The sequence below is a fragment of the Solanum stenotomum genome, chromosome 8 (assembly GCF_019186545.1).
Source record: "Solanum stenotomum isolate F172 chromosome 8, ASM1918654v1, whole genome shotgun sequence".
NCBI classification, from domain to species: domain Eukaryota; kingdom Viridiplantae; phylum Streptophyta; class Magnoliopsida; order Solanales; family Solanaceae; genus Solanum; species Solanum stenotomum.
In genome coordinates this window covers 52,614,775-52,642,646 of record NC_064289.1, presented here as the reverse complement: position 1 = coordinate 52,642,646, position 27,872 = coordinate 52,614,775, and the positions used below count along the sequence as shown (strand labels likewise).

The following is a 27,872-nucleotide window of genomic DNA, read 5'->3' as shown; positions in this document are numbered from 1 at the left end:
TAAAAAAAGATATCATCAAAACATAATAGTTTGCCACTCTTTAGTTGATTTAAGTAAATTTCTTTACGCTATTTGTATATAATTAACCTCTTTTGTAATATATATGCAACGGAAGTGACTGGTTTCAATTTATTAAAGCCTTAAATAACATTAAGAAATTAAATATCCCTTTAATATAAGTGAGTTATTTTCGAAATTAAATATAATATAAAATAATTAGCCACTAGACTGCAAAAAGTTGTAGCTTCTATCAACTGAGTTAAGTTTAGGACAAGTTGGGTTCAACTAAAACCTGTTGCTTTTCCATTCGAATTAAATATAAACTCCATATTACTTAAATAATTAAAAGATATATACATATAATAAATCAAACTCATTATACAAAATTATTTACTCTAGATTTTGAATCCATCAACACTAAAAGGAACAAATCACAAATTATGTAAAAAAGTAATAACAAGGAATTTAAGATAAATCGAGTTCTCCGAATTATATATATTTTAAAAACAATAAGTATACAGACACAGAGGCGGACCCACATTGATTAATGGTGGTGTGTACGTGCATACATTAATTTCGGAAAAAAATCATGTGTATATATGTATATCTATTAAGAAACTGGCAGAAACTAATATATAATTAATAGTGCATGCATGACCCTAGAAGTGTTTTTGTACATGTTGGTACAAGGTAGATGAGCCACTTGCGAGACCAATGTTCAAATCCAACTAGAGTATTATTTCATTATTTTTATTTTAAATTTAGCTTAGAGATCATATTTGGTGCACCGGAAGTCTTCAGACATACATACCTTATGTTTATTCTAAACGTGCCAATTCTAAATTCGTCTAACATCAAAATACATAATACTTTCAAAAAGGAACAAATGACTAATTATGTTAGAATGAAGGAGATAACTTATATATTGCACATTAATAAGGTTTGTGTTACAATTCAGATAATAAGCCACCTTCAAACAAACATCAAATTAAATAACCAAAACACAAAAGCCACGAGAGTATAGTACAGTAGCATCCCACACTATTAATTACATGGCTATAGTCTTATTCAAAACATTATACAACACAATATTACATAACACACTTGATAATAAATACATAAACATAATTTATTTTTTTCATATCCATATAGTATAACTTCAACAGTTGCAAGGGTCACAGTTGCAGCTTGATCCACACTTGCACCCATTTCCTCCTTCTGTTGCTTTCTCATTTGATCCTTCAACCATTCCCTTGCTGCAAATTTAATCATACAAAATAAATTAACTTGTGAAATTTTTCTATTTTTACCAACCTTCCCATTTAATGATTATTAAATTTGTAATACCTTGAGTTTAAATTATATGCACCGATGATGTAAAAGTTGGGTTGCAAAAGTTAAGATACTATGCATTACTCTTAAGAAAAGTGAGATTTGTAATCTTGAAAATAAGACATAGATTACCTGCTATGATAGGTGTACATAAAAATGGATTTTTGGTCTAATTGATCAATCCTAAAAGATAAGCGATAGCTCATCAGGAGGCTATTGTTCAAGACCGTATAAGTAGACCAAGTTGCCCTTATTAATCCACTGGTGTGAATTCAATACCCACATTTAGGACTGGACATCTGGAGTGTGGATGATATAAAGATTGAAATGAAATAATAAAATAAATAAAACCGAACTCTGATACCATATATAAAAAGATATGAATCTTGGGCCTAACTGATTAACCGCAAAAAAGTTAGCTCAGGAAGGGAGAATTTTCTCTCGGACCATAAATAATGAGATCATCAAGTAACCCTTAACCTACCGATGTGAGGCTCAACACGGTAAACGGGACACGATACTGAAAAATAATTCTTTCACATTCAATTGATATATTTTTTTAATTTTTATAATTCGATTGATATCAATTATTTATTATATATAATTTATAAGTCATCTAATCATGTTGATATATTTTAGACCATAAATACATAAAACTAAAACTCACAACAAAATAAAGTATTAGTTACTTGTTCATAGGTGCAACTCCTTCGATGATGGTAAAGGTAGTGGACTTCTCCAAATCAAGGTACATGCTGCACCTGCAACAAATTGAGATACTATAACTATCGCAACTCATATTTATTATTCTCCAATTGAACTATATATATGTAATTTATTATATATATATGTGGTACATATTTTTATGTACCATCAAACTTATTTGTATATCATAAGTTTGGTTGAAATTGAAAAGAGAATATTTGAAACTGAAGTTAAAAAAAAGTATTAAGAGTTCAGGACATTTGTAAAAAAAAAGAAAGTGAATTTTAAAAACTCAGTTGACTTACCCTCCACCGTTGCCACAACTGCAGCTAGAACCGCAACCACAGCTAGAACCACAACCAGACATTATAATTTTTGAATTAGAAAGACTTAATAATAATGAGAGTATTTCAGAAAATTAATCAAGCAAGTAATTGATGTTTTGGTGAAATTAACAAGAAAGTTTGGGGTTTTTATAGAAGGGAAGAAGGAATTGGTCATTGTATACTTGACACGTGGACCAATAGTATGGTTTAGTGAATAACGTCTTGCAAATGTATAAAAAAAATTGAGATAAGAAGGCATTATACTTGCTCCTATAAAGATTGACTAAGCATATTATATTTTTACATAATAGAATAATATATGTCAAATTTCCATAGCTAATCCGTTCCTAAAAAACTTCTAAATGATTGAGTTTTCTTATAATTTGTCGCTTATATGTAGCTAAGTAAAATTAGTGCGAAATTTTTATTGTTTGCTACAAAATTTCGTCCGTCGTAAATTCCTACTGGTATACAATTGAATTCAAAGTTTAGATTTTAAATTAAGAATATTTAAAAAGACAAAAAAGCACATTAATACTAAGAAACAAATAGCTTAACTAATATAAATTCTTGCAATTTAAAAAGTCTTATTAGTAGTAAAATAATATCAAAACATTTTGAGATGTCCCAAAGTTAAAAGAAAATGTCAAATGAATTTTGAAAAAGAGTGACATTAATCTATTAATAAAAGTAATGTGACGTTCAAGATGAAGATAATCAATCCTGTAATGATCTGCTCCGGTTGTTATGGGCAGATCAATGGTGAAATAATCGGGTTAGAAATTTTTTTTTGGGTAGAGACTTAAAATTTTAGGCTAGGCTAGGTCAGTCTCAGATGGAATCAGAGTAAGGTGGAGTCTAGAGCAATTCAGGAATGGATTGGGTAGTGTATCTAAGCTTGAATCGTATTTCCTAATAGCTAAGACACTGGAGTCTATAGAACCTTCTGGAATCAAATTGGGGTGAGTATAACTCTCGATATCGAACTTGGCGTGAAATAGTTTATATAGAACGTCAATGATTGAAAATATGTTGCAAAATGAGGGCTCTGTGGAAGGTTTACAAATCTCTAATTCCGTGTAAGCCATTATAGCAGATGTCACGCTGCTATAGCGGGATAAGTTGGGTTTTAATCCGGAAAGTTTCAAAAGCCTATTATTTTTCTGTATTTCTTTCTTGGGATCGGAATTAAAATGAAAGGCGATTTAGGGAAATTTCCATAAGTTTTTCCACCGATTTCCTTGATAAAGGTAAGTGAATTACTTCCATATATTGCAAATTGATTCTTAAGCCTTAGAATCTAGGATATTGCTCTTGAGAGAGGGTTTTGACTTGAATTGATGATGGAAAAGTCTTGATCGGGGTAGAATGATCATGAATTGACACGGAGTTAGGATTTGAGTATAATTCAGGTAGTTTTAGGTCATTTGTCCTCATTGTTGTGTTTTATTATTGTTTTATACCAAGAACAAATCAAAGCATTGCAAAAAGGGAAAGCTCAGACTCTTTAGAGTTTCCAAGGATTGATTCGAGGTAGGTGACAGTTTGTTTGTTTTCCAAAGTATGTAATGTGTGCATGCTAACTGCTTTGTAGTATTATTTGTGTGATACATGTGGGGGAAATTAGAAGGCTTATGTAAAATGACTTCATGTGGTAATCTCATGTAGTGAACCTATTTATTTACTTGTGGTTTCAAATTGGTTGTTCATTGTGATTGTGATTGTGCATGTTGTTTGTGATTGATGGTTGACTCAGGTACCACGCCAGTATATGATACTAATGATTGGCTCGGATACCACACATAGTATGAATCATTAATGATTGGGTCGGATATCATGATGGTACACTAATCGTTTGTGTGTGGCTTTCATGAGAGGATTAGGTATGTGCATTTTGTGATCATATGAGACATGTTTCACATGCATGGGTAAGTCAAGGTTGTGATTGAGAATCTGTATTATGTTGTGTCTGTTGGTATATGTGTTAACATGTATTACTATTTTGTAGTTACTTGTTTACAATCATATTTTGGAAATGACAGTATGATCCTATCAGTACACATTGTGTACTAATACTGTACTTACTCTTTTCTTGTTGAGTACATGGCATATTTAGGTGGTTGATACGAGACCTCAGTTGAGAGATGCGTGACCTTTGAATCCAAGGGTAAGTTGCTCGTTTGGACTGTCATGGATTCTTCTCCATTTCTTAGTCTATCTTTACGGACTTAGACATTTCATAGACTTTAGTTTATTGTTTTCTAAGTTTTCGGGGTTCCATCCTCATTTTCGACTATTTAGAGTTATGGTACTACGACTTTTATATTCTAGAGAGTTAAATTTCGCAAATGAATTTTATTAAATGATGGAGTTTATGGAAACTCTAGTCTTTATCTATTTTTAACTGTTATTTCGTTGTTTTATTTCATGATTTGATATCTATAGTAAATCTTGATTGGTTAAGTTGGGTTAGTAATTGATTTTTTCATCGAAGAATTAGTATGGATGTCACTCAGTGACAAGATCGTGACAAATCCATCTATATATTTCGACAACTATAAGATCCTCAATATATAGCTAGCTATTTTGACTAATGATTCAAATCATTTCCATTATAATTTATTTGTTTCTTAAAGTGAATTTATTAGGAGTTCTTCAAAAGTCAATCAAGAAAATAAGATAAAGAGATAGTATTAAATTTGCAAAATTATTTTTCGTATGATACAAGATATGTTGTTTGAAACATTCTATGTTGACATGTTTGGGTTGGCTATCAATATTCAGTATATTAATGTCATAAGTTCAATTAATTGGTGTCATGACTTTGGGAGATTTATTGAAAGTGATCTTTTACCTATTTAATATGTTACAACTTGAGTCGATTAATCTAGACCATTTATAAATGATGCACTCAATCCTAGGAGCAAGCAACATAATTTGATCACACACTATTACAAATAAAGATTTTTTTAAAGCGTGAATTAATGAAAAAATTGTATATAAAACATAGTTTTTCTACTCATTTCGTATTGAATCAGTTCATCGACAAAATGAACGATGACAAACAATTTTTTGCTAAAATAGTGAAAAACTTTCTAATTTGACCGGGAATTTTCGCATGGAATCTTCAATTTTTTTGAAATAAAATTTATATATTTGTAAACTACGTAAAAAGTACTACAAGTCACAATAATTGAAAATTCAAAATGTTTAAAAAATCTATGAAAAATTTACGGTCAAAGATAGACTTGTTTGAATCTTGAAATTCGAAAAGTGCCGCATAAAATGGAACGGAGGAAGTATTATTTTTTCTTTTCTAATCAATTCAATCAAAATATTTGTCACAACAGCCGCTCAATATTATTGAATGGAAAATTTCAATCAAGATTCATCATATAATCTGTGCAGAGCATGTATTTGAAAATTGAAAATTGAAAATCAACCCTTAGATTTTGTCTTTAATTTTAAATATTAAAAAAAAAAGATATCATCCAAACATTATTCTATTAATACAATATTTTACACGCCTCCTACAATTACAATATGTCACATTATACCTAGTCATATATTGGAAAATGTACTAGAAAAAACATTTTCCTTATAGTACGTGACGATAACGATATTTTGCTTGGTTCGTCATTGCTTAGGAAAAAATAAATAAAGACTTTATTAGGAATTAGACTTGAGTGAAAATTTTAAGTTTATATGACGACTAAAGTCAAACTCATATTTCTCTCCATGAGAAGATAACTAGTATGTTGTATTATCTACAAAAAGAGGTTTTGCATTCGAGTTATAAGAATGAAGAAATTTTTGATAGAAAGTATTTGTACTCTTTACTAAATGACAATAATTTGCCACTCTTTTTTTACTATATAAAACCAAATAATGATTTATACATGTGAAAGCAAAATGAAGTATTAACAAGAAAATGAAAAGTATAAAAGACGATGAAGGAACACTTGTATTTTAAGAATTCTAATAAATAAGTGTCTGCGATGAGTTTAGCTTACCCACACCGATGGTATAAAAGATTAATTTGTACACTATAAATGATATTTAACTTATTATGATGGATTATTTACCATGTTTTATAGGTTAATGATTCAAATTTTCTATTAAACGATACATATTTCAAAGGTCTCCAACTTATACTCAGTGTTTCGTGTGAAAATATGAGCTATGAGCTTTAAAATTTAGCTCAAGTTGTTCATCAATGGAGATCAATAATCTAGAGAGAACTATGTAATAAGAAGATATTTTGAAAGTGAAAATTGTATTGATCTGAATTGTTATGTATAATAGCTATGAATATATAGAGTAAAATGCTAAGCTAACCGCCTTAACTAACTACACTTTACAATTGTACAATTAAATACTAATCTAACTAATTGTAACAATATTAACAACCTAAATTGTCATGTCTTAATACTCCCCCTCAAGCTGGAGGGTGCAAAATGTTAAACACTCCTACCTTGTTCGTCAAATAGGAATGTTGCACTTTACTAAGCCCCTTAGTTAGAAAATATGCTTGTTGTTCTTCAGTTCTAACAAACATTGTCTCAATAAGTCAACTCTTGATCTTGTCCCAGATAAAATGACAATCTATCTTTATGTGCTTTGTTTGTTCATGAAATATTGAATTAGATGCAATCTGTAGAGCAACTTTACTGTCACTCATAATTGTCACGGGCTGTGTCACTCTTACTCCCAACTCTTGAAACAAGTCTAGTAACTATGTAACTACAACCACTGTTGAAGCCATGCTATATATATCCTACTTCTGCAGAGCTCCTTGACACGATCGCTGCTTCTTAGATTCCCAGAGCACCAAAGAACTCCCAAATTTTGCTAAGTAACCTGTCACAGACTTTCTAGTATTTGGGCAAGCTGTCCAATCTGAGTCACACCAACATGTGAGCTCTTGACCAGTTAATAAACTCATGAGAATACCTTTCCCGGATGCAAGTTTCAAGTATCTTACTACTCTGATAACAACTTCCCAATGAGATTGTTTTGGTTGTTGCATGAATTGACTTAATGTTTGCACAATGTAGCTGATGGTCAACTATAACAATTTTCCCATTAGCCTCTGATAAGTACCTGTATCTGCTAATAAGTCATCACCTCTACTCCGTGTTGCTTCATCAAACTTTGTAGTGGTTAACTTGACATTAGTCTCCAAAGGTGTTGTTAATGGTATCTCTCTCCCAAGTCCCATTTCTGAGATCAGATCTAATAAGTACTTCCTCTGATTCAATAATATTCCAGATTTAGACCTCAACACCTCTATCCCCAAGAAATAATTAAGATCTCCTAGATCTTTGACTTTGAACCATCTGTGAAGTGCTTCCTTTGCATTACTTGTAATACCTTGAAACTTGGGACTCGGGACTTGGATTGGAAAGAAAAAAGTTGCAGAAAATGATCTGGTGCCAAGTTCTACCAGTCGACCTACAGATCGTAGAAGGTTTTATGGGTTGTAGGAAAGGTCTCTTAGGAACTGGAAACAATTTTTAAAAAATGTCAAGTCTCAGATGATGACCAATGGATTGACTAAACGGTCCGTAGAATGGTCTACGAGTCGTAGAGAGGAGCCATAGGAGTATTTTAGACTTGGAAAAAAGTTGAGGAACTTTGGGTTCTTCGAGAGGGTCCTACGGACTATAGAAAGTCTTACGATCCATAGGACCGGTACAAACCAAAGTTAAGTCTCCAGTTTCTATGATCCATAGGTCACACCCATAGAGTCGAATCAACAATTTTAGTAGGGGTATTCCATTATTTTCCCACCCCTTCTAAGCCTAAACCCTGATGTTTTTACCCCTAATTAAGGATTTAAACCGTGTTGATCAACCCTTTTATGTTCATTAACGTTCCTAAGACTTAGAGCAAGGATCCAAGAGGAGAAAGCTAGGGTTTTCAAGCATCTTCTTTAAGTTCTTCGAATTTCTTGAAGAACATTGTTCTTCCACGTATGTAAGGCAATTAATTGTAATGGACTGAGTTTTTTCTCACGCCCTACATCTAAATTTAGTCAGTAAGAGTCTAATATAGGGTTATATCCTTAATTTCAAGGACTCTTGATATGTGTTAAGGTATCGATTCTGAGTTTTATATTCTTGATTTTGACTTGCTATATATTATGCATTGGGATCTTTGAGTTGTTGTTCATGTTTATATTCTAACATGAATCCGTTTTATCAAGTTTCATTGAGAGTCTTTCGAGCAGACTTTTTTCCTCATGTTGATTTCAAAAAGTTAAAACTGACTCCAGAAGTAAAGTTTAAAGTATAATTTTGAGTAGTGTTAAGGGAACAAAATGATTCCCAAAATGTATCATTTTTACATTGAAAAGAGAGCATTATTTTCAGAAAAGTATAAGAGTTTTTCAAAGTATTTCAGAGCATTACCTCTGAAAAGCCCTTTTGAGAACTTATCTCAACCCAGAGAGAATATTTTTTACTTGAGCATTGAGTTATATATTTTGGGAGTATTATTGAGCACCGATAGAGTTCATACAACTCACATTCCCAATAAACCATGTAGACAACGTGAGTTAAAATCACACCGACTTTCAGGTGACTCCTCACTGCCTTTGAGAAGACCTTTATAGTTGATCCATGAGCTGAGTATGTTCTATACCCCGATAAAGTATAAGACAGTTCTTACAACGTGAGAGAAATGTTGTATCATCACGAGACTCATTGTGATGATTGTTATTTTTTTTTTGGTAAATAGTTGTATTATACCAAAAGTGAGAATTGAAGTACAAGGGATGAACATGCTACTGGACAATTGTCGCAATAGTCAGTTCAAGCTTCTAAGCCACAATACCTAATAGTTGCAATTACTGCATTACACAGGATGTTCATTAAACTTTGCCAACCAGGTTGCTACTCTATTCTCGCTTTGTGCCTTATAATGGATTTCTTGGATGATAGTTTTGATCACGATCTTTGGTTGTGGACTCTTTTGCTGGAATATGCGCATGTTCCTCTCTCTCCAGATATGGTAAACTGCTCCTATTAATATCATTCTGTACACACATTCTTTTGGCTTTCTTCCTTTTGCCCATTTCTCAGCCCATGTGAGTTCATTATTCCATTGCATAGGATCTCTGTTGATGTTCAACCATTGCAGCAACATCTTCCACATATATGCTGATACATCACACTCAAAGAATAAATGTGTAATGGTCTCATTTTCCTTTTCACAGAGGGGGCAGAGCAGACTTGTTGATACCCCCCCATTTGTGCAATCTATCACGTGTAGTAAGTCTTTTTTGCGCAGCTTGTTGCAGTATAAACACCCACCTCGGTAAGCCCATATTATTACAAGTTAGTTTTCTCCATGAAACCTTCTGGTACTGCCCTCTCAACTTGTTATAGAAATCTTTTGTGGAGAAGTGAGACTTGACTTGGATGTTTGTCATAGCATACCCTGCTCTACTGAAATATTTTGCAACTTGGAGGATCTTTTGAGTAGACCAGGCTGCCTGCTTTGGTATGTCCTCAAGTAAGTTCCTCATCCCTCCATAATAACTATGAATCCATTTTACCCAAAACTTATCTTTTTTGTTGCAAATATTCCAAAGGAGTTTAGCTATTGTTGCCTTATTCCAAGTAGAGATGTCAAGGATGTTTAGGCCACCAACTGACTTTGGGTAGCATACTCTTTCCCAAGCTAATAAAGCTTTCTTTGTCATTTCAGTGCAACCAGTCCATAAGAATTTTCTGCAAGTTGCTTCAATTAACTTATCCATTTTTTTGGCAAAACAAAGATTTGGGACCAAAAAACTTGTATGGAGAACAAGACAAACTTTATAAGTTGAGCTCTTCCGGTATAAGACAGAAACCTAGTGGTCCAAGACTTGATTTAAGACAGAAACCTAGTGGTCCAAGACTTGATTCTGCTAAGGATCTTGTCTAAGATAGGTTGGCATGTTGGAGTTTATTTGCCCTGATTTCTTACCATAAATAGGTTTTCCTTTTAGGAAAATGTTTTAATATTTTACTAGTCCTTTTCTTGTAGGAAAGGTTTAGGACTCTATAAATATAGGATTGTTCCTTCTAACTTAATTAGCATTCACAATGTAGTCCTAGGGTTTTGAGAGTTGCGGTTATGGAGGAGAATTTTGTACACCTCCTTGTATTCCGAGTGAATTGTTTGAGGTTGTTTCTCTCTATATTTTGTACTCTCATATTTATAGTGGATTGCTCATCTCCTTTGTGGACGTAGGTCGATTGACCGAACCACGTTAAATCTGTCTCTTTTGGTGTGTTTCTCGTTTGTCTTTCTTACTTGTGGTCTTTCGAGGTTTGCTTTGCTAGCTTCCGCATTACACCTGCTTATTTCGGTCCTAACATGGCATTGTACAATAGATATTCGTTTAGAGCCCAGAGGCACTCCCAAATATCTGAAATGTAGAACACCCATACTGAATCCCAGGACCTGTTGAATATCTTTTTGTATCTGAGTTGACACACCAACACAGTATAGGGAGCTTTTAGAGGGATTTGCAATAAGACCGGAAGCTTTTGAGAATTCTTGGAATTTATCACAGAGTATCTGAATTGATTGGACATCTCCTTTGCAGAATAATAGGAGATCATCAGCAAAACCTAATTGAATCAGGTTCAACCTACTGCATCTAGGATGGTACTTGAACAAGGACTGAGAGTTAGTTGAGAAGTTTTAAGGATCTACTCAAGTATTCCATTGCCAAGACGAACAAAAGAGGAGACAAGGGATCTCCCTATCTCAATCCTTTTTTTGCATTGAAAGGATTGGTTGGATGACCATTGATCACAATTGAATAAGAAACAATGATAACACACATCAAGATCCATTCCATAAATACCTTTGGGAAGTGCAAACCAATAAGAATTTGTTCAAGGAAGCCCCATTCCAAAGAATCATAGGCTTTTTGCATGTTAATCTTAAGCATACATCTCAGAGACATGTTCTTCCTCCCATATCCCCTTATCAGTTCATGGCTTAATAATATGTTGTCAGTGATTGTCCTCCCTGATACAAAAGCTGCCTGGCTAGTGTCTATCAAGGTATCCATGATTGGTTGAAGTGTATTGGCAAGCACCTTTGAGATTAGATAATACAACATTGTGTAACAGGCTATAGGTCTATATTCTTTTATGGACGAAGGATTTTGTATCTTTGGGATGAGAGTGACATTTGTACAATTGATGGCTCGAAACATCTTCTTTTGCTAAAATACTTCTTGCACTGGCTCTGTAATTTCCACTCCAATAATCTGCCAAGCTTTCTTGAAGAAAAAAGCATTGTATCCATCACATCTTGGTGCCTTTAAGTCTACACAACTTTTAAGTGCCAAAGTTATTTCTTCATTTCTTATAGGTTCCATGAGGTAGTGTTGCTGCTCTCTGTTTAACATAGGTCCAGAGTTCATGATCAAGGGGTCAATAGCAGATAGTTCATCTACACATGATCCTAGCAACTTCATGTAGAAAACTCAATACTTTTTTCTCTATCTCAGCTCTGGTTTGCACAATGACCCCATCATTGGTGAACAATCTTTTTATACAATTCTGTCCAATCCTAGTTTTGATGCTTGCATGGAAATATGCAGAATTAGAGTCTCCCAGTCTTAGCCATTGTACTCTAGACTTTTGCCCCAAGATGTTTTCTTCTACCAGTATCCATTTTTCAGGCTGATGCTTCATCTCTTTATCTTTTCCAAATAGCTCGGCATCATCATAATTATCCCTCAGTTGCATTTGAATCTCAGTGAGTTTCTGTCTAGCTAGTTGTGTCTGAGCTTCAACCTTTAGGTAAGCATGTGTGTGTAATTTTTTGAGCTTTACTTTCAAGAGCTTCAACTTTTCCATATTCTCTCCATTTTGCCTCCTGTTACTTGTTGGTCCCATGATTGTTTTACAATCTCTTGGAAATCTTGGTGATTTGCCAAATGGTTGAAAAATTTGTATTCCCTGGGTCCATTCCATTGCTGAGTTTCCATATTGACACATAACATGCAGTGATCCAAGAATTGTGGGTCAAGGATCTATACATCCAATTGCGGCCATTTGATCTTCCATAGATGATTAACTATAGTCCTGCCAATTTTACTATGAACATGTGAGTTGGTCCACGTGTAAGAACTTCCACTTGTTCTTATCTCTGTGAGACTATTGTTGATCAAGCATTGTTCAAAATCCCTATTTTCACTGTCTAGCACCTGGCTCCCAATTCTATCTTCTCCTCTTAAAACAACATTGAAATATCCCATCACAAGCCATGGACGTTTAACCATAGGTGATATTGTGTCAATTGCAGTCCACAAACCTTTCCTATCTTTTATTGTATGCAGACCATATGTTGCAGTGAATTCAAACTCAGTACCATTCGAATCAACTAGACAATGTATCATTTGATTGTGGGTGTGTAACACAGTTACGTCAACTACGCCTGGGTTCCACAATATCCAAATTCTGCATCTTTCAGAGCCCAAATAGTTATGATGCTATGACCATCCAGGAGCAACCTTCTGTATTATTTTGGTAGCATGTACCCTGCTTACTCTATGCTCAACAATAGCAATAATATCAATATATTCCTTCTTTATTATTCTGGGATATTCTTTCTGCTTAAATAGCTTATCGAATCCCCTTACATTCCATGTTGCAACCTTCATAAGGTCTTTTTTGGTGGTTTGGGGCTCTTCCCAATTGCTCCCCCACTATGTTGCCCTCTTTCAACCTTATCAAAAGCAAGTTGAATGGCTTGTTGGAGTGTGTTATCCATAAGCGGATTGAATTCATTCATTATCAAAATATCCTTCTCATGAATATCATGGCCTTTCCCCTTCACAACTGATTTTCCTTTTGCATTTATCCAATCCGTCTCAGGTTGTATAATAGGGTCCTCTTCAGGAACAACTTGTGAACAGGTTTATTGGTGTATCAGGTCCTTGTTGTCCTTGACATTCCATACTTGTTTCATCTTTCTTTGCCCTGCCTTTGGTCCATCTTGTTGAACTTTCGATTGAGTTGGCTGGCTGTTGCAGAGATGCCCAATTTGGCAGCATGTTGGACAAAACTGCGATTTCCGGTCATAGCTAACCTTTTGTTCAAATATATTATATTTTGGGTCTATTACTCTTACCACCTCCGGTAATAGTCCAGTGACATTAATCTCCACTAGCACTCTAGCATAGGATATGCGCTCTAATTTCGTGGTGCATTAATCAGCGCATATGGGTTTCCCTAAAACACTTGTGATTCTGCTAAGTGATTTTGTTCCCCAACCATTTAAAGGCAGGTTAGGGAATTTCACCCATAGCGGTATTACCTTTAGTACCTCATCTTTGAAATTGAAGTTGGTAGTCCATGGTTTCACAATGACAGGTTTGTAGTTTATCACTTCACTACAAAATAGTCTTCATTGTGATAGTAAACTTTAGATTTCCGAGTGTATTCCGCTTGCCCTTCCGAAATCCTTGTTACAACTGCAATGGTTGGTGAATTCCCAATAACATATAGTATGATAACATTCTTCCACATTGCTGCTTCTTTAGCTACTTCATCTTCATTTAGTTTTCCAATTTTGACCCCATCCTTCACCACTGGTGGGATAAATTGTAAATCCATTCCTTTCGATGCCATAGTATTTCCTTCAAACAATGAGATCTATGGCTTCTCGGTCACCATGTCGGTCGGCATGTTCAGTTTCCGATGTACTTCTCTAAAATCCCTTCCTTGGTTTCCATGGGTTGACATCGTCTCTACCAAGTTGGCCTTGTAAATATCTTCCGTCATCTCCCCCTTCTTGGTACTGGCAGCAACCACTGGTTCTACTATCCGGTCCTGTGGGGTGTGATTTCCTTCGACCTGTGTCATCTCCTTCTGTGATGGAGGGTTTATCGTCATTGTACCTGGTGTTTTCGATCCCCTCGCATCCGTATGTATAGTACCACTTATGCTTGATTGTTGGGCAATAGGTGTCTTTGTAGTAGTCATTTTCTTGCCATCCCTCTTCGGTCGTCCTCTAGCCATTCTGGCACGGTGGCTGCGTAGCTTCACTGCTATGTGTGCACCTTAGTGGAACGGCTGTTAACGTAGGTCGAGAGAAAAACTGATTCTTATGTATTTTTTATTTACTTTTATTGTTAAGTTTTAAACGATATTATCTCATGCTTATGTTTTACATTTAATTGTGTTATATTTCAACCGTTTTAGTTCAGTTAATGTTCCCTTTAGCTATATTATATACTCGTACATTTAATGTACTGATGTCATTCGATCTGCATCTTTATAGGATATAGATACAAGTGTTCAACATCATCAATCAACACTTCGTTGAGATCACTTCACACTCGTGATAACATTTTTGGTGAGACCTATTTGCTTTCGGAGGACTCCAATCATTTTAGTTCAATTTTAGTTTGTTTAAGGTTGTCGTGAGTCTTGTCCCGACTCCTGTCTTAAAACAGTAGAGTCTTCATAAATAGACAGTATTGAGAGTCTTTAAGTATTGCTTTTCAGATGTTTTGTTAAAACTATTACTACTATCATTCAGTATTTTCAGACATTTAAATTGAGAACTTTGACTTAATGATTTATTTCTGTTTTAAAGCCTATATCTACCTGTATTGCTTATCAGGAAAAGGACTATAGAATTGTCCTTGTCTTTCATAATGACCTCATCCAGTGCTCTTGGATGAAGATGCAATATCAACATGATTCATAACTGGTGATTGATCCCTTCTCCAACTATCAAAGTTACCTTCATTCCTTCTCCAACCATCAGAGTTACCATTTCCTCCTCCATATGGTTTCCTAGGTGAATAGCCAACTAATTTGTAACAATTGTCCCTTGTGGGACCTTTCATCTAAGTCATACTACTTTCCTCTGAATCCTGTACCTTTTCCTGCTTGCAGATTCATGACACTTGCCTGCAGTGCCAAGGATTCCATCTTCTCAGGTGTCTTGGCAGCGCAATGTTTGCTGCAGCTACCTATTGACTCTTATTTTGGATTATCACGGTATATGTTTGTCCAGAGGAAGGAGTAACTGACTTTATGAGGATTTGCCTCCTGGATTGGTCATATGATTCATTCAAGCCACTAAGGAAATGGGGCAACTTCTGTTTGTTCAAATGTTCAATGTAGTCCTTCGATTTCTCACACCCGCAACTTGGTGATGGAACCAATACATCGTACTCATACCACAACTCCTTTAATTTTGAGAAAGAAACTAAAACAAAATTGGTACCTTGCATCACTGTAGTGATTTCCTTGCGTAATTATCAAATTCTTACTCTATTCACTTTGTCAAAGTTTTCCTTCAAATCTTCCCAAACCAGATGTGCATTCGAAGAATAAACAATCCCATTTGGGAGATTTGCAAAGATTGTGTTCATGAGTCATGATAGGATAATAGCATTGCATGTTTTCCATTGCTCATGGAATTAAGCATCAAACAAAGCCTTTGTGCATGCTCTAATCACTAATCCCAATTCTCATTAATCTACTCCATAAGACATAGTTTTTATATCCGGTAAGCTTCACTGGAATAAGGACAGATCCTGAAGTATTTGTCTGGCCTAGAAATAGAGGATGAATAGCATCAATCTTCACTCCTATCATGGAAACTGCAAAAGCAAGCTTCAATTGAGGATTCATGAAGGAATTACTCAGCGAAGCAAATCTACTGTATTGATACCATGTGAGAATATGAGGTATCAGCATGAAAACTTAGCTCAAGTTGTTCATCAACGGAGATCAATATTCTAGAGCGAACTATAAAAGAAGATATTTTAAAATTGAGAATTGTATTGATCTGAATTGTTATGTGTACAATAACTACGAATATATAGAGTAAAATGCTAAGCTAACCGCCTTAACTAACTACACTAGCTTCACAGCTATACAATTAACCACTAATCTAACTAATTGTAACAATATTAACAACTTACGACTTTGAATTCCGAATTTGCGGACATCAGAATATATTCAAATACTTTTAAAAAGGAATAAATGGCTAATTAATTATGTTAGAAGAAAATTAGACACAATGAATGAAGGAAATAACTTATATATATATTGCACATAAATATATTTTGGGTTACAACTCATATAAGCATCCTTCAAACAAACATCAAATTAAACCACAAAACAGATAAAACCATGAAAGTATAGTATAATAACATGTCACACTATTATCCTTTACATGGCTATATATAAGTCTTATTCAAATTATTATACAATGTTTTTGTGACACAAAATATTACATAACACAATTTATTATTTCATGTTCATAGTGGAACTTCAACAGTTGCAAGGGTCACAGTTGCAGCCTGATCCACACTTGCACCCATTCCCTCCTTCTGTTGCCTTCTCAACTGATCCTTCAACCATTCCCTTGCTGCAAAATTTAATCATATAGAACCATTAATTTTACCACCAATAAATCTCTTGGATAACTACTCGAACTGAACAACTCCAAAAATAGCTCATGAGGAGGTTATATTATCCAACACATATAAGGAGAGACCAAGTAACCATTAATCCACGAATGTGGTCTAAATACCCCTACATCTAGGATTGAACAGCTGGAGCATAAACGATATAAGACAGGGTCCAATATTAGATGATACAATGAATTAGACTGGATCTAACTCTGATATAATATTCTATAAAGAAGAAATGAATCTTAGACCAAAATAACTCAACCACAGAAGCCAGCTCAGGAGTAGAGGATTTTTCAAGACCATATATAAGAAATATCTATTAACCCTTAACCATCGATATGGGCCTCAACAAGGTAAAAGGGACATTATAATTTGATAGTGAAAAATTATTTCACATTCGATTGATATTACTAATTGAACTCTTTGAAATGTTTCTAAAGCCTATAACAATATTGCTTTTTAATGATAATTAACTAATGCTGGTAAAGTGTTTAATAATCTTTTGAGGAATTGGTCAACTCATCAGGCTCATCACCTGAAGATTGAAGGTTCGAATCTTCGGACCCTCTACCTCTACTTCCCTTCCGCTCATAAACAGCCTTCCAGCAAGGAGAAAGAGATAAAGAAGAAAATTCAAAGTTACTAGGTAATTAGTGAAGAGGTTTATAAAAGCCCTCTTTCTTTACAAAAAAAGGATACATGCCCCTTTCCTTTGTTAATGTGCATATTTATTACTGGTAACAATTATATTTATTTTAGTATGAACTCAACAATTACTTTATAAGTCAGCTAGTCGTGTTAATATTTTTCAGATCATATATAAATTCATAAAACTAAAAACTCATAACAAAATTTAGTATTACTTACTTGTTCATAGGTGCAACTCCCTCGATGATGGTAAGGGTAGTTGACTTCTCCAAATCAGGGTACATGTTGCACCTGCAACAAATTGACATCGTATAATTATCATAAGTCATATTTATTAATCTCGACTTGAACTATGTACGTGTATATTATTATATATATACTTGATACATATTTGTATGTACCATCAAATTTATTTCTATGTCATAAATTAAATTTGTTTGAAACCGAAAAGAGAATATTTAAACCTGAAGTTGAAAAGAGTATTTCAGTGTTCACGACTTTTCTTAAAAAAATATGAATTTTAATAGTTCAGTTAGTTGGCTTACCTTCCACCCTTGCCGCAACTGCAGCTAGAACCACAACCGCAGCTTGAACCACAACCAGACATTATAATATTTGAATTCGAAAGACTTAATAATAATGAGAGTATTTCAGCAAATTAATTAAGCAAGTGATTGATGTTTTGGTGAAATTAACAAAAAAGTTTGGGCTTTTTATAGGAAAAGGAAAGAGGGAATAGGTCATTGTCTGCTTCACACGTGGACCAATAGTATGGTTTAGAAAATAACGTCTTATCAATGTATACTATTTTTTATTTTATTTTATTTTATTGAGATAAGAAGGCATTATACTTGCTTCTATAAAGATTGACTAAGCATATTATAAATAGAATAATATCAAAACATTTTAAGAGATAATTATGTTTTGTTTCATTCATTCTATATAATTATGTGACGGTGAAATTGATTACGAAGTTCAAGATTTTAGTAATATAAATTCTTGCAACTTAAAAAGTCTTATTAATAAAAAATAATATTAAAACATTTTGATATGTCCCAAATAAAGTTAAAAATAATGTCATATAGATTAGAAGAATGTGACCCTAATTCTATTAAGAAAAGTAATGTGACGTTCAAGATGAAGACAAAATAAATCCATCAATATATTTAGATAACTATAGGATTTAAGGTAGGCTCAGTTTGTTGATTATAGGTTCGATCGAATTTAATAACTTTAATTTAAATTTTGAATTTTTAGTAAAATGTTTCTTGAATATATACAAATTATTTAGTTAGAACCCAATAATTTAAAAGAATTAGAATTCTAAATCCGTATACTTTAAATTTTGGCTTCGACTCTAAATTAGGATCCTCTCGATCGATATCCATTTTGACTAATGATCCAAAACCATTTCCATTATAATTTATCTGTATCTTAAAAGTGAATTAATTAGGAGTTCTTCAAAAGTCAATCAAGAAAAAAAGATAAAGATATGTTAGGAGTATTAGATTTGCTAAATTATTTTTTCTATGATACAGGATATGTTGTCATGTGTTGAAACATTCTATGATGACATGTTTGGGTTGGCTATCAATCTTCATTACATTAATGTCATAAGTATAATTAATTGGTGTCATGACTTTTGGAGATTTATCGAAAGTGATCATACCTATTTAATATGTTACAACTTGTGTTGATTTGTCTAGACCATTTATAAATGATGCACTCAATAATCCTAGGAGTAACATATAGTTTGATCACACACTATTAGAAATAAACACATTATTCATTGTCAATCAATAAAAAGTTTGTGTTATAAATATGATTTTTAATTTAATTTTTTTTATCGAATCAACTTATTGAAAAATTGCATCGTCGAAAAAAAATTATTATTAAAATAGTGGGAACTTTCTATTTTTCTTGTGTGAAAATATTGCTATTTTTTATTCTTTCTAATTCAAAAAAAAAATCTATAAAAATAATCGTCGAATATTTTTCAATGGAATACTAATGATTTTTTTTTAAGTAGTGAGACATCTCATGACATTTAGTCCTCCATTGCAACAAGTTACATTTGGTCTTTGAAATCACCCAATTCAAATGGTACATAATCTAATAGTTGGTTCTTTTCATATTGTTGGAATGCATGCGTCCACCTAAGTAGATGGGACCAGGTCCTCGACACAGTTATAATAATAAACAGTAAAGACCAAATACTGAAAGTAAAGATTGACAATCAACTTTACGTGGAAACCTCCTTGCTCAAGGGAGTAAAACCATGACCTGTTCTCAACAGGACTTTTCAAACTGCTTCCACTAATCTTCTCCAAGAAAAAGTAAAAGTCAGTTTACAAAATGAGATTAACCTGCTAATCTCCACACTAAGCAATACCTCCTATCACTTAGCTGAGCCAGAGCAGATACAACACTGCCCACTATACTAATCCTAACCGATTAATATAGACTTTAGAGTAAGAGACTAAGTTACCCTTAACCTAGTTCTTATAATGATTCACACAGTCATCCTCTCTTCTCTTGTTAAAAATGGATTTGATCTGGCCCGTTGCATGAGCTGCGTTAATTAATTGAGTGTTCAACATACTCTCCTTTTGTTTTTGAGTTATAGGTCTGTTGATTTTGATTATTGCTAGTGTGGTTTTGTCTTCTGTTAAAGCTCTTTCTATTCCAATAAGTTTGCTTGTATAACTTAGTGTTCTCATCTTTGAAGTATGCCAAAATGGATTTATTAATAATTGTTTCAGTGTTAATTTCAAATAGTTTGAACTCGAGTGAATAGACTTCCCTAAATAATTACTTCGGTTTGTGGTTTTGTTAAATGCTAGCGTGATGTTGTTTTTTGTTTTGTGAAAGATGTCATTATTTTATTTGGGAAAATTGTCGACTCAGCTACTATTTTAAAAAATAAGTGGTATGCAACTATTGTTTCTACACCTTCGGTTACTTAGCTATTTGAATGGTGTGATTAGATGCGAAGTGCTTTGGCAAATTACCATATTATCGTTTCTTAAAGTTGTGGGTATATTTTCACTATTTTGGCATACTCTTCCATTTTTATTTATTTATTTATTTTTAAATCTTGAGCAGTTCTTATATTAACTTCTTTGCCTTTCTTCTTTTGTGATACATGTGAATCTGCCTTGAGGCCTCATGGACTTCTCCGTTCCCCTTGCATTTCGATTTGGGCCGTAAAGGCCCAAATTTGCTCTTCTTACTTCAGTCAGCCTCATTATCGGGTCAACGAAATTGCTGTACAGGTTAAAAGTAGCAAGATAATGCTGGAAATTAAATTTTCAAGCTCCGAAAATGTCGAAAATAGACTGATATACCTGCTGTATACACCGATATATAGTCAAAAAATATAATATACAGGTCCGAAACGTGAAAATGCAGATTGAGAAATGTAGAAATACGGAGCTCGAATAAAATCAAAGATTTGGGAGTTCGAGAACTAGCGGTATACATGATGTATACATCAAATATACACTTGGTGTATATCATGACAAGTGAGAATGAAAAGGGCCAAAGGCTCAAGAAAATTTCAGCACGTCCAAAGGAGTTAATGGGCTGGCCATGACTATTGGTAAAGTGGTAGACTTAGAATAGGTGAACGAAAAAGCCAATTTAATTGGATTTGTGCCAAAGACCAAGTTTAATTACTTCTTTTCCCTCTCTTATTATTTATATTGTATTGTTCGACTAACTTTGTCTATTTTATGGTTTAATTTAATTAAATTGTCATAGATAGCCATTTCATTTTTTATCATATTCAAATTAAAAGATTTACATTTTTTATACTTAACTTTATTTTTATTATTGGCCTTGCAACTTGCAATTTTTTCCTTTAGAATGACCCCCCTTAGTTTATATCCCCTTAAAAATAATTAATAATTAAAAAAGAATGTATAAATAAATAAATAAATAAAAGAAATGAGTTCTTTTACTTAGTTAAAATTTTAAAAAAACTAGTCAAAGTCATTTTAGTCAAATCTCCAGTCAATCGCAAGTTAGCGGACATTCTGAGGGCCTAACACCTTCTTGGAATGTACATTTGAACTCGAATCCTTTTATTTTCAATTGATTTTATCTGTTTAAATCTTTTGAAAACCTTAAGTTTTTTCTTTATTTTTATTAAAAATTAAATGGCGACTCTGTTTTTTTTGGAAAATCGATTTCTCAAGAACCATAAGTTTAATCGATTTTTCAAAAATTTAGTCATTTTTTTATTTATATTTTCGAGTAAAATAGAAATGGAGACTCTGGTGGGGAAATGAATTAAGTTCTAACCATAAGATTTGACTTATTTGATTAATTGTTATTAATTGCTGAATTGTTTATCTGTGCTTATTGTGTTTAAATTGCTATAACTGTCATTGCACTTCATGACATTTCTTATTGTATGTACAATATATTAAAGGACGATTTTGCGGAATCGTAGCCGGACTTTTTTATACTCAACCCTTTTCCGGAATGATCGGTAATTTATTGGTTCATCATGCGTCCAATGGTTGTCGTGAGTTCCAGCCTAAATTGTGCACTTTGGTTCCCGGTCTTTCAAAAGCCACTGTTAGTCAACTAGCATAGAGCGAAACCAAATCCCCAATTTAGCGCATTTTGAACTAAGTTGGCCCAACACCCAAGGTGTATTGAGCCCATTAGAAGCCCACCTTGTGTCTATTTGACCCATTGGTCAATAAAAGACAACCATGCTTGTGTGTTTAATTGAAGGATATATATGTCATTTTCAAACGAATCAGTTATCTATAGGTTGGGGTAGCTTACCTTTGTCTATTTTTCTTGTAGGATGAATCCAACACATGAGCCTCTGAGAACCCGAATTGTGACCATACTTGATCCTTACCTCCAAGTTTGATGGAAATTCATGAACAATGGAGACAAAAGAAAGGTTCAAAGACACATAGACAATCTCTCGCCACTAATGGAAATTGTGGCTTGGTCTGATTTAATTGGAACAATGGTAAAGTTTTGGGACAGCGACAATATGGTATTTCGGTTATGGGAAATGGAAATGACACCGGCTATTGAAGAAGTCCTTGCAAGTTATGAGAGTGTCGACATGTGCAACAAGAGGAAATGTCAACGTGATACGAATCTTCTTTTCCCCAAAACATGGAATTTTGCCGAAATTAAAGAAAAATTGTCACTCGTCAAAGCCAAATGGATGGGCAAGCTTCTCGGACCAAATATTCCGCTTAAACAGCTCTATTATTAATTTGGACGTGCAAGAGCTTACGAGAAATTTAAAGAAGAGTTTGTCTCAAAAGAAAAATGAAAGGAGACACGTCCTCTTGTCTATGCAATATGCCTACTTGGGACGATGGTATTTCCCCAGAGACCAAACTACACTATCCATCCAAGTGTAGTAATGGTCACTTATGCTATCTTTTATGGAGTGGGCTACGGGTCAGCAACCAAGTACTACACTTTGGCGCCCATGATTTTGGCCGACATTTATAGGGCTTTGGACAAGTGCAAAGCGGAGAACGTTTCTTTCAGGGATGCAACCTGATACTTCAATGGTGGATGATGAGACACTTGATCAAAGCCCATAGTCCAGAAGAACCAGATCCGTTAAGACGATTAGAAGAACTTGCAGGTGACGATTGGTGGATGTACCATAATCATTGCAACAGAACTGGAGGTCTAAAATTCTAGTATCCGAGACTTCAGGGTTTAAGAGAATAAAATGTGCAGTGGTCAATATAATGTCTAGTGGTGACAAAGCAAATGGTGATTCGAGCATAAAAGACCCCTTACTTGATATTTGCTGGATTAAGAGGGACTAGACCATATGCTCTCGGTCGAGTCCTTAGACAACTAGGAGGGAAACAAGAGATTCTCCAAACCGCGAACATGAAGAAATTTGCAACCGATCATAAAAATGGACGAATCTCTTATGTTGAAGACATACGTAGAACATGGAAGACTCGAAAGGTATTGGGTGAGCCGGTACCAAATAGGTTCCATCCTTAATGTTCTAAGGATTACAATGAATGGTTAAAGTAGAGCCTCGCCGGAACTATCGAGCCTAGTCCTAACGTTCCCCATATTATTGCAGATGTTGGAGCCAAACATCAAATTCGGCTTCATCGACTCCAAGAGAAGTTTGATAGGAATGAGTTAGAGCATCAACGTCGGCATTCATAAGACGCCGAAGTCACAACTCAGTTAAAGCAAGAGCTACAAAGAGCTAAGCAATGCATGTCAGAATTGGATGATAGCATGGAACAACAAATTCAGTCGGTCGAGAGGTTTAGGTATCAAGAAGGGGATCGGTTGGCAAGAGATCACCTATGGGAACACATATATGCTATGTGGGAAGAGGTCAACATCGCAAAGAGGACCAGACTTGGTGAAAGATCAGGATGAGCTTGATGTTTGTTATCATCCCCTGCGTGGGATTGCTTTATTTGTACTTTGCTTTGTAATTTACTTTCCGAACTCATTTCCTTAATTTCATGTTTGTTAGACATTTTTTGAATGCTATTAATGAAATATTTTGGGGATAATGAATTGGCTTAAGAAGACATATACATCCTTCAATTCGTTAGGCCTACCCTTAGCGAAAGGGTCACATGCATGTTTAGGACGCGATATTTGTCTGTTTACTTGTGTACTTTAACTATTTATGTGGTACGCTGCTTTGAATGAGGACATTTTTAGCCCACTCCTTGTCAAAAATTTTCTGAAAAACAAAATCTCTACAATGTCAAATACAAGTTACTATCAAAATGCCCAACCAAAATTCCATGAGTCTTGAGTTTCNTTTTAGCCCACTCCTTGTCAAAAATTTTCTGAAAAACAAAATCTCTACAATGTCAAATACAAGTTACTATCAAAATGCCCGACCAAAATTCCATGAGTCTTGAGTTTCTCAGCCAGAAATAAAATCCTACTACCAAATCCTAAAACGTTACTCTGTCATCTCAGGAAAGGTAAAATTGCTGCTAAGATGGAAAAAGGCAAGAACATCGAGGTGAAGACAACTGGGGAGAATTTAAGGATGAAACTGCGTCAATTCAAACAAGAGATTCAAGAAATGGGAGAAAGAAGAATAGAAGTAAAACTAGCCACCGCAGGTGCGCAAGCCAAAAGTGCAGCACTAGACGCAGAGCTAGCTGCTAAGATGGCAAGATATGCTATCATGAACGAGGAGACATTTGCTATGCGGAAGGAACATAATGTCTTCAACAATGATATAAACATAAGGCTTCAGAAGATACGCGGAAAATGCTCTTTCTTCAATCAAGAAGCCAATAGTGGTCCTGAAGACACTCACCCTAGAGCCCCTGAAGAAGATACCGATGAGGAAATCATGTTTATGCCTCCCTTCCTGGGACGTCTGAAAGGAGGAGAGAAAAATATCACTCTCCCAGTTTATGAGAGGTCACATAGCGTGGGGGTAAGAATCGTGCCGTGTGCTCTCATTTACGATCACCTTAAGGCTTCACGCATGCTGAAGTGTCTCGAAGGAACCACTTTTGGGTTTGGGGATGAAAGTTCTCAAAAGACGTGTGTCTACCACCCGAACCAAAGAGGACACACTATAGAAGAATGTGTGGAACTTAAGGCAGCAATCCGCAACCTGATCAATGTTGGGAAAATCCCGTATATGTGGGGTGAGAACACCGTCCTTACCTGTGACCAACCGGAGCCAGTATGCCGATCACTAACCACACTTTGTTTTATTGTCACTACTTTACGCCTTTTAAGAAAACGTTGTTGGATATCTATAGTCAATTGGTTTAAAAAGGGGTCTTGGCCTATATGAGAAAGGATGACGAAGCAATCGATCTCGTTGGGATTGAAATCTAGAAACCATGCCCTTATCATGACGCCATAGATCACAACATTGGAAGGTTCCTCGGGTTTCGCTATGACGTGGAATCCCTTATCAACATGGGAAAGATTCAAGTTGAGTTTAACCCTCGTGATTAATGCAGCAGTTAGAAGAAGATGCTTTAATGAAGGCACCATCTATCCTTTAGGAGCTTTATTGTATGTTTTTTTTACTTTCCTCGTAATCTTTAAAAACTAAATGAATGAAAATGAGAATTTCCTTTTGTATTCGAACTACGTAGGGCCTGAATTCTCCTTGGGAGATACGTAGGCAGCCTTTCAAGGCCCAACCCCTATCTTTTTAAAATTTTCTTTTCCCCTTTTCACTCTACAAGAAAACACTAAATTCACATCAATAGATATCGAGAGACGAAGCAAGAAGACCTTAGCCTAATGCAATTTAACCTCTCTGAGTCACCAGCCTCAAAATAAAACGAGCAAACTCTTGCTNAGTGTCTCGAAGGAACCACTTTTGGGTTTGGGGATGAAAGTTCTCAAAAGACGTGTGCCTACCACCCGAACCAAAGAGGACACACTATAGAAGAATGTGTGGAACTTAAGGCAGCAATCCGCAACCTGATCAATGTTGGGAAAATCCCGTATATGTGGGGTGAGAACACCGTCCTTACCTGTGACCAACCGGAGCCAGTATGCCGATCACTAACCACACTTTGTTTTATTGTCACTACTTTACGCCTTTTAAGAAAACATTGTTGGATATCTATAGTCAATTGGTTTAAAAAGGGGTCTTGGCCTATATTAGAAAGGATGACGAAGCAATCGATCTCGTTGGGATTGAAATCTAGAAACCATGCCCTTATCATGACGCCATAGATCACAACATTGGAAGGTTCCTCGGGTTTCGCTATGACGTGGAATCCCTCATCAACATGGGAAAGATTCAAGTTGAGTTTACCCCTCGTGATTAATGCAGCAGTCAGAAGAAGATGCTTTAATGAAGGCACCATCTATCATTTAGGAGCTTTATTGTATGTTTTTTTTACTTTCCTCGTAATCTTTAAAAACTAAATGAATGAAAATGAGAATTTCCTTTTGTATTCGAACTACGTAGGGCCTGAATTCTCCTTGGGAGATACGTAGGCAGCCTTTCAAGGCCCATCCCCTATCTTTTTAAAATTTTCTTTTCCCCTTTTCATTCTACAAGAAAACACTAAATTCACATCAATAGATATCGAGAGACGAAGCAAGAAGACCTTAGCCTAATGCAATTTAACCTCTCTGAGTCACCAGCCTCAAAATAAAACGAGCAAACTCCTGCTTGTTAAAAAAAAATTAGTTCCCATTATTTGTGGGTTAATATGTTCTCAAACGAAGCAACTCTTATGTGTTTATATGCCCTCTATGTGATATTTTGTGTCATATTGCCATGAATCGAAACTAACAGATTTGCCTTTAAGTTGTTTTCTTCTACAGGTAGTTAGAACTTATCTGTGTTGATAAGCTGGCTGAACACCCTTATTTTACAAGATCAAAAGTTCCTAAAGATTCCTTCCCCGGTCAGAATTCTCGGAGGGGCAAGTCAACAATGGGTGACAACAATGAAGAGATTGACCTTACTGATGTTGTCGTGGCTCAGTCCGTCGTTGCTGATCAAAACAAACTAATTATGCAGCTGATGCAACAGATCACTGAGATGCCGGTCGAAATACAGAGAAGGCAAGATCCACCTAATTCGGTTTTGGCTTTCAATGCTCCAGTAGACGAAAGGCCTCCACTCCACTTTCCTCCTTCAAACATGGAACAAGCTCAAAACCCACCCTCCAATCATGTTCAGAATCCCTCAATCATCGACTTAACCACCCAAAACCCCCATTATGCCTCCGCCTCTTACCAGACACCACCTCCTCCTCAAAGTACCCACCCCCAAGCGCCACTCCCTCCTCAAAATGCCAACTTCCAAGCTTGTCCCCCTTCAAAACCAAGACGTTAACCACTCGCACACTTCCCTTAATCACCAAAATCAGTATACCAGCCCCCAGACTTTCCCTTAAAACTATCAAGCCCCTCAAAATCCCCAGAGTCCCTCCATTGCTCCACCCCTACCTTAGAAACCTACTTTCCAAATCTCGGTTCCCAATGAGCACGATGCCAATGGTTCTGAACTCGACCACTATGAGAAGCGAGAGAGAGAGTGGAGGTCAAAGGAAGAGGCCTTCAAGCTGGATATGAATCGAAAGGCCATGAAAGAGTTACAGTGTATTCCTGAAGTCACCGGTTTGAGTTATGAGGATTTATGCACTCATCCGAATTTGGACCTCCCGAAAGGGTTCAAGGTGCCAAAATTCAACGTTTTTGGAGGAATATGGAACCCCTTAGCGCACCTTAGGGCCTACTGTGACCAGCTCATGGGAGTTGGAAGAGATGTAGCTTTACTAATGCGGCTTTTTAGCCGAAGTCTGAGCGGGGAGGCTCTAGAATGGTTTACATCTCATGAAACAAGACAGTGGCCTAGCTGGAATAATCTAGCGAGGGACTTTATCGAACGATTAGCCTATAATGTGGAGATCGTT

At 35.2% G+C, this 27,872-nt stretch overlaps 2 protein-coding genes across 6 annotated transcripts in view; both read right to left on the bottom strand.

The window, feature by feature from the left end:
* The window catches only part of LOC125875232 (probable serine/threonine-protein kinase PBL9), a 1,122,098-nt gene that overhangs the window by 181,569 nt on the left and 912,657 nt on the right, over nucleotides 1-27,872 (bottom strand). The window lies entirely within an intron of this gene.
* Nucleotides 895-18,143, bottom strand: LOC125875264 (metallothionein-like protein type 2). Of its 3 annotated transcripts, none has more exons than XM_049556372.1 (3): nucleotides 2,343-2,484; nucleotides 2,022-2,093; nucleotides 895-1,256 (listed from the first exon to the last, which is right to left on the bottom strand). In XM_049556372.1, exons 1-3 carry the CDS (start codon nucleotides 2,402-2,404, stop codon nucleotides 1,160-1,162), a joined length of 231 nt encoding a protein of 76 aa, XP_049412329.1. In that variant the 5' UTR covers nucleotides 2,405-2,484; the 3' UTR covers nucleotides 895-1,159. The 3 variants fall into 3 exon arrangements, with proteins under 3 accessions (XP_049412329.1, XP_049412327.1, XP_049412328.1); XM_049556370.1 differs by lacking the exons at nucleotides 2,022-2,093; nucleotides 2,343-2,484 and adding exons at nucleotides 17,683-17,754; nucleotides 18,009-18,143 and having other exon boundaries at nucleotides 1,157-1,256; XM_049556371.1 differs by lacking the exons at nucleotides 895-1,256; nucleotides 2,022-2,093; nucleotides 2,343-2,484 and adding exons at nucleotides 16,422-16,769; nucleotides 17,683-17,754; nucleotides 18,009-18,143.

What these genes read in the sequence shown, in the direction of transcription:
- LOC125875264 (XM_049556370.1), bottom strand. Translation starts at nt 18,070, where the DNA reads ATGTCTGGTTGTGGTTCAAGCTGCGGTTGTGGTTCTAGCTGCAGTTGC. An exon ending in AGTTGCGGCAAGGGTGGAAG is followed by an intron (nt 17,755 to 18,008) that starts GTAAGCCAACTA and finishes AATTTGTTGCAG; the next exon opens with GTGCAACATGTACCCTGATT. An exon ending in GGAGTTGCACCTATGAACAA is followed by an intron (nt 1,257 to 17,682) that starts GTAAGTAATACT and finishes TTAAATTTGCAG; the next exon opens with CAAGGGAATGGTTGAAGGAT.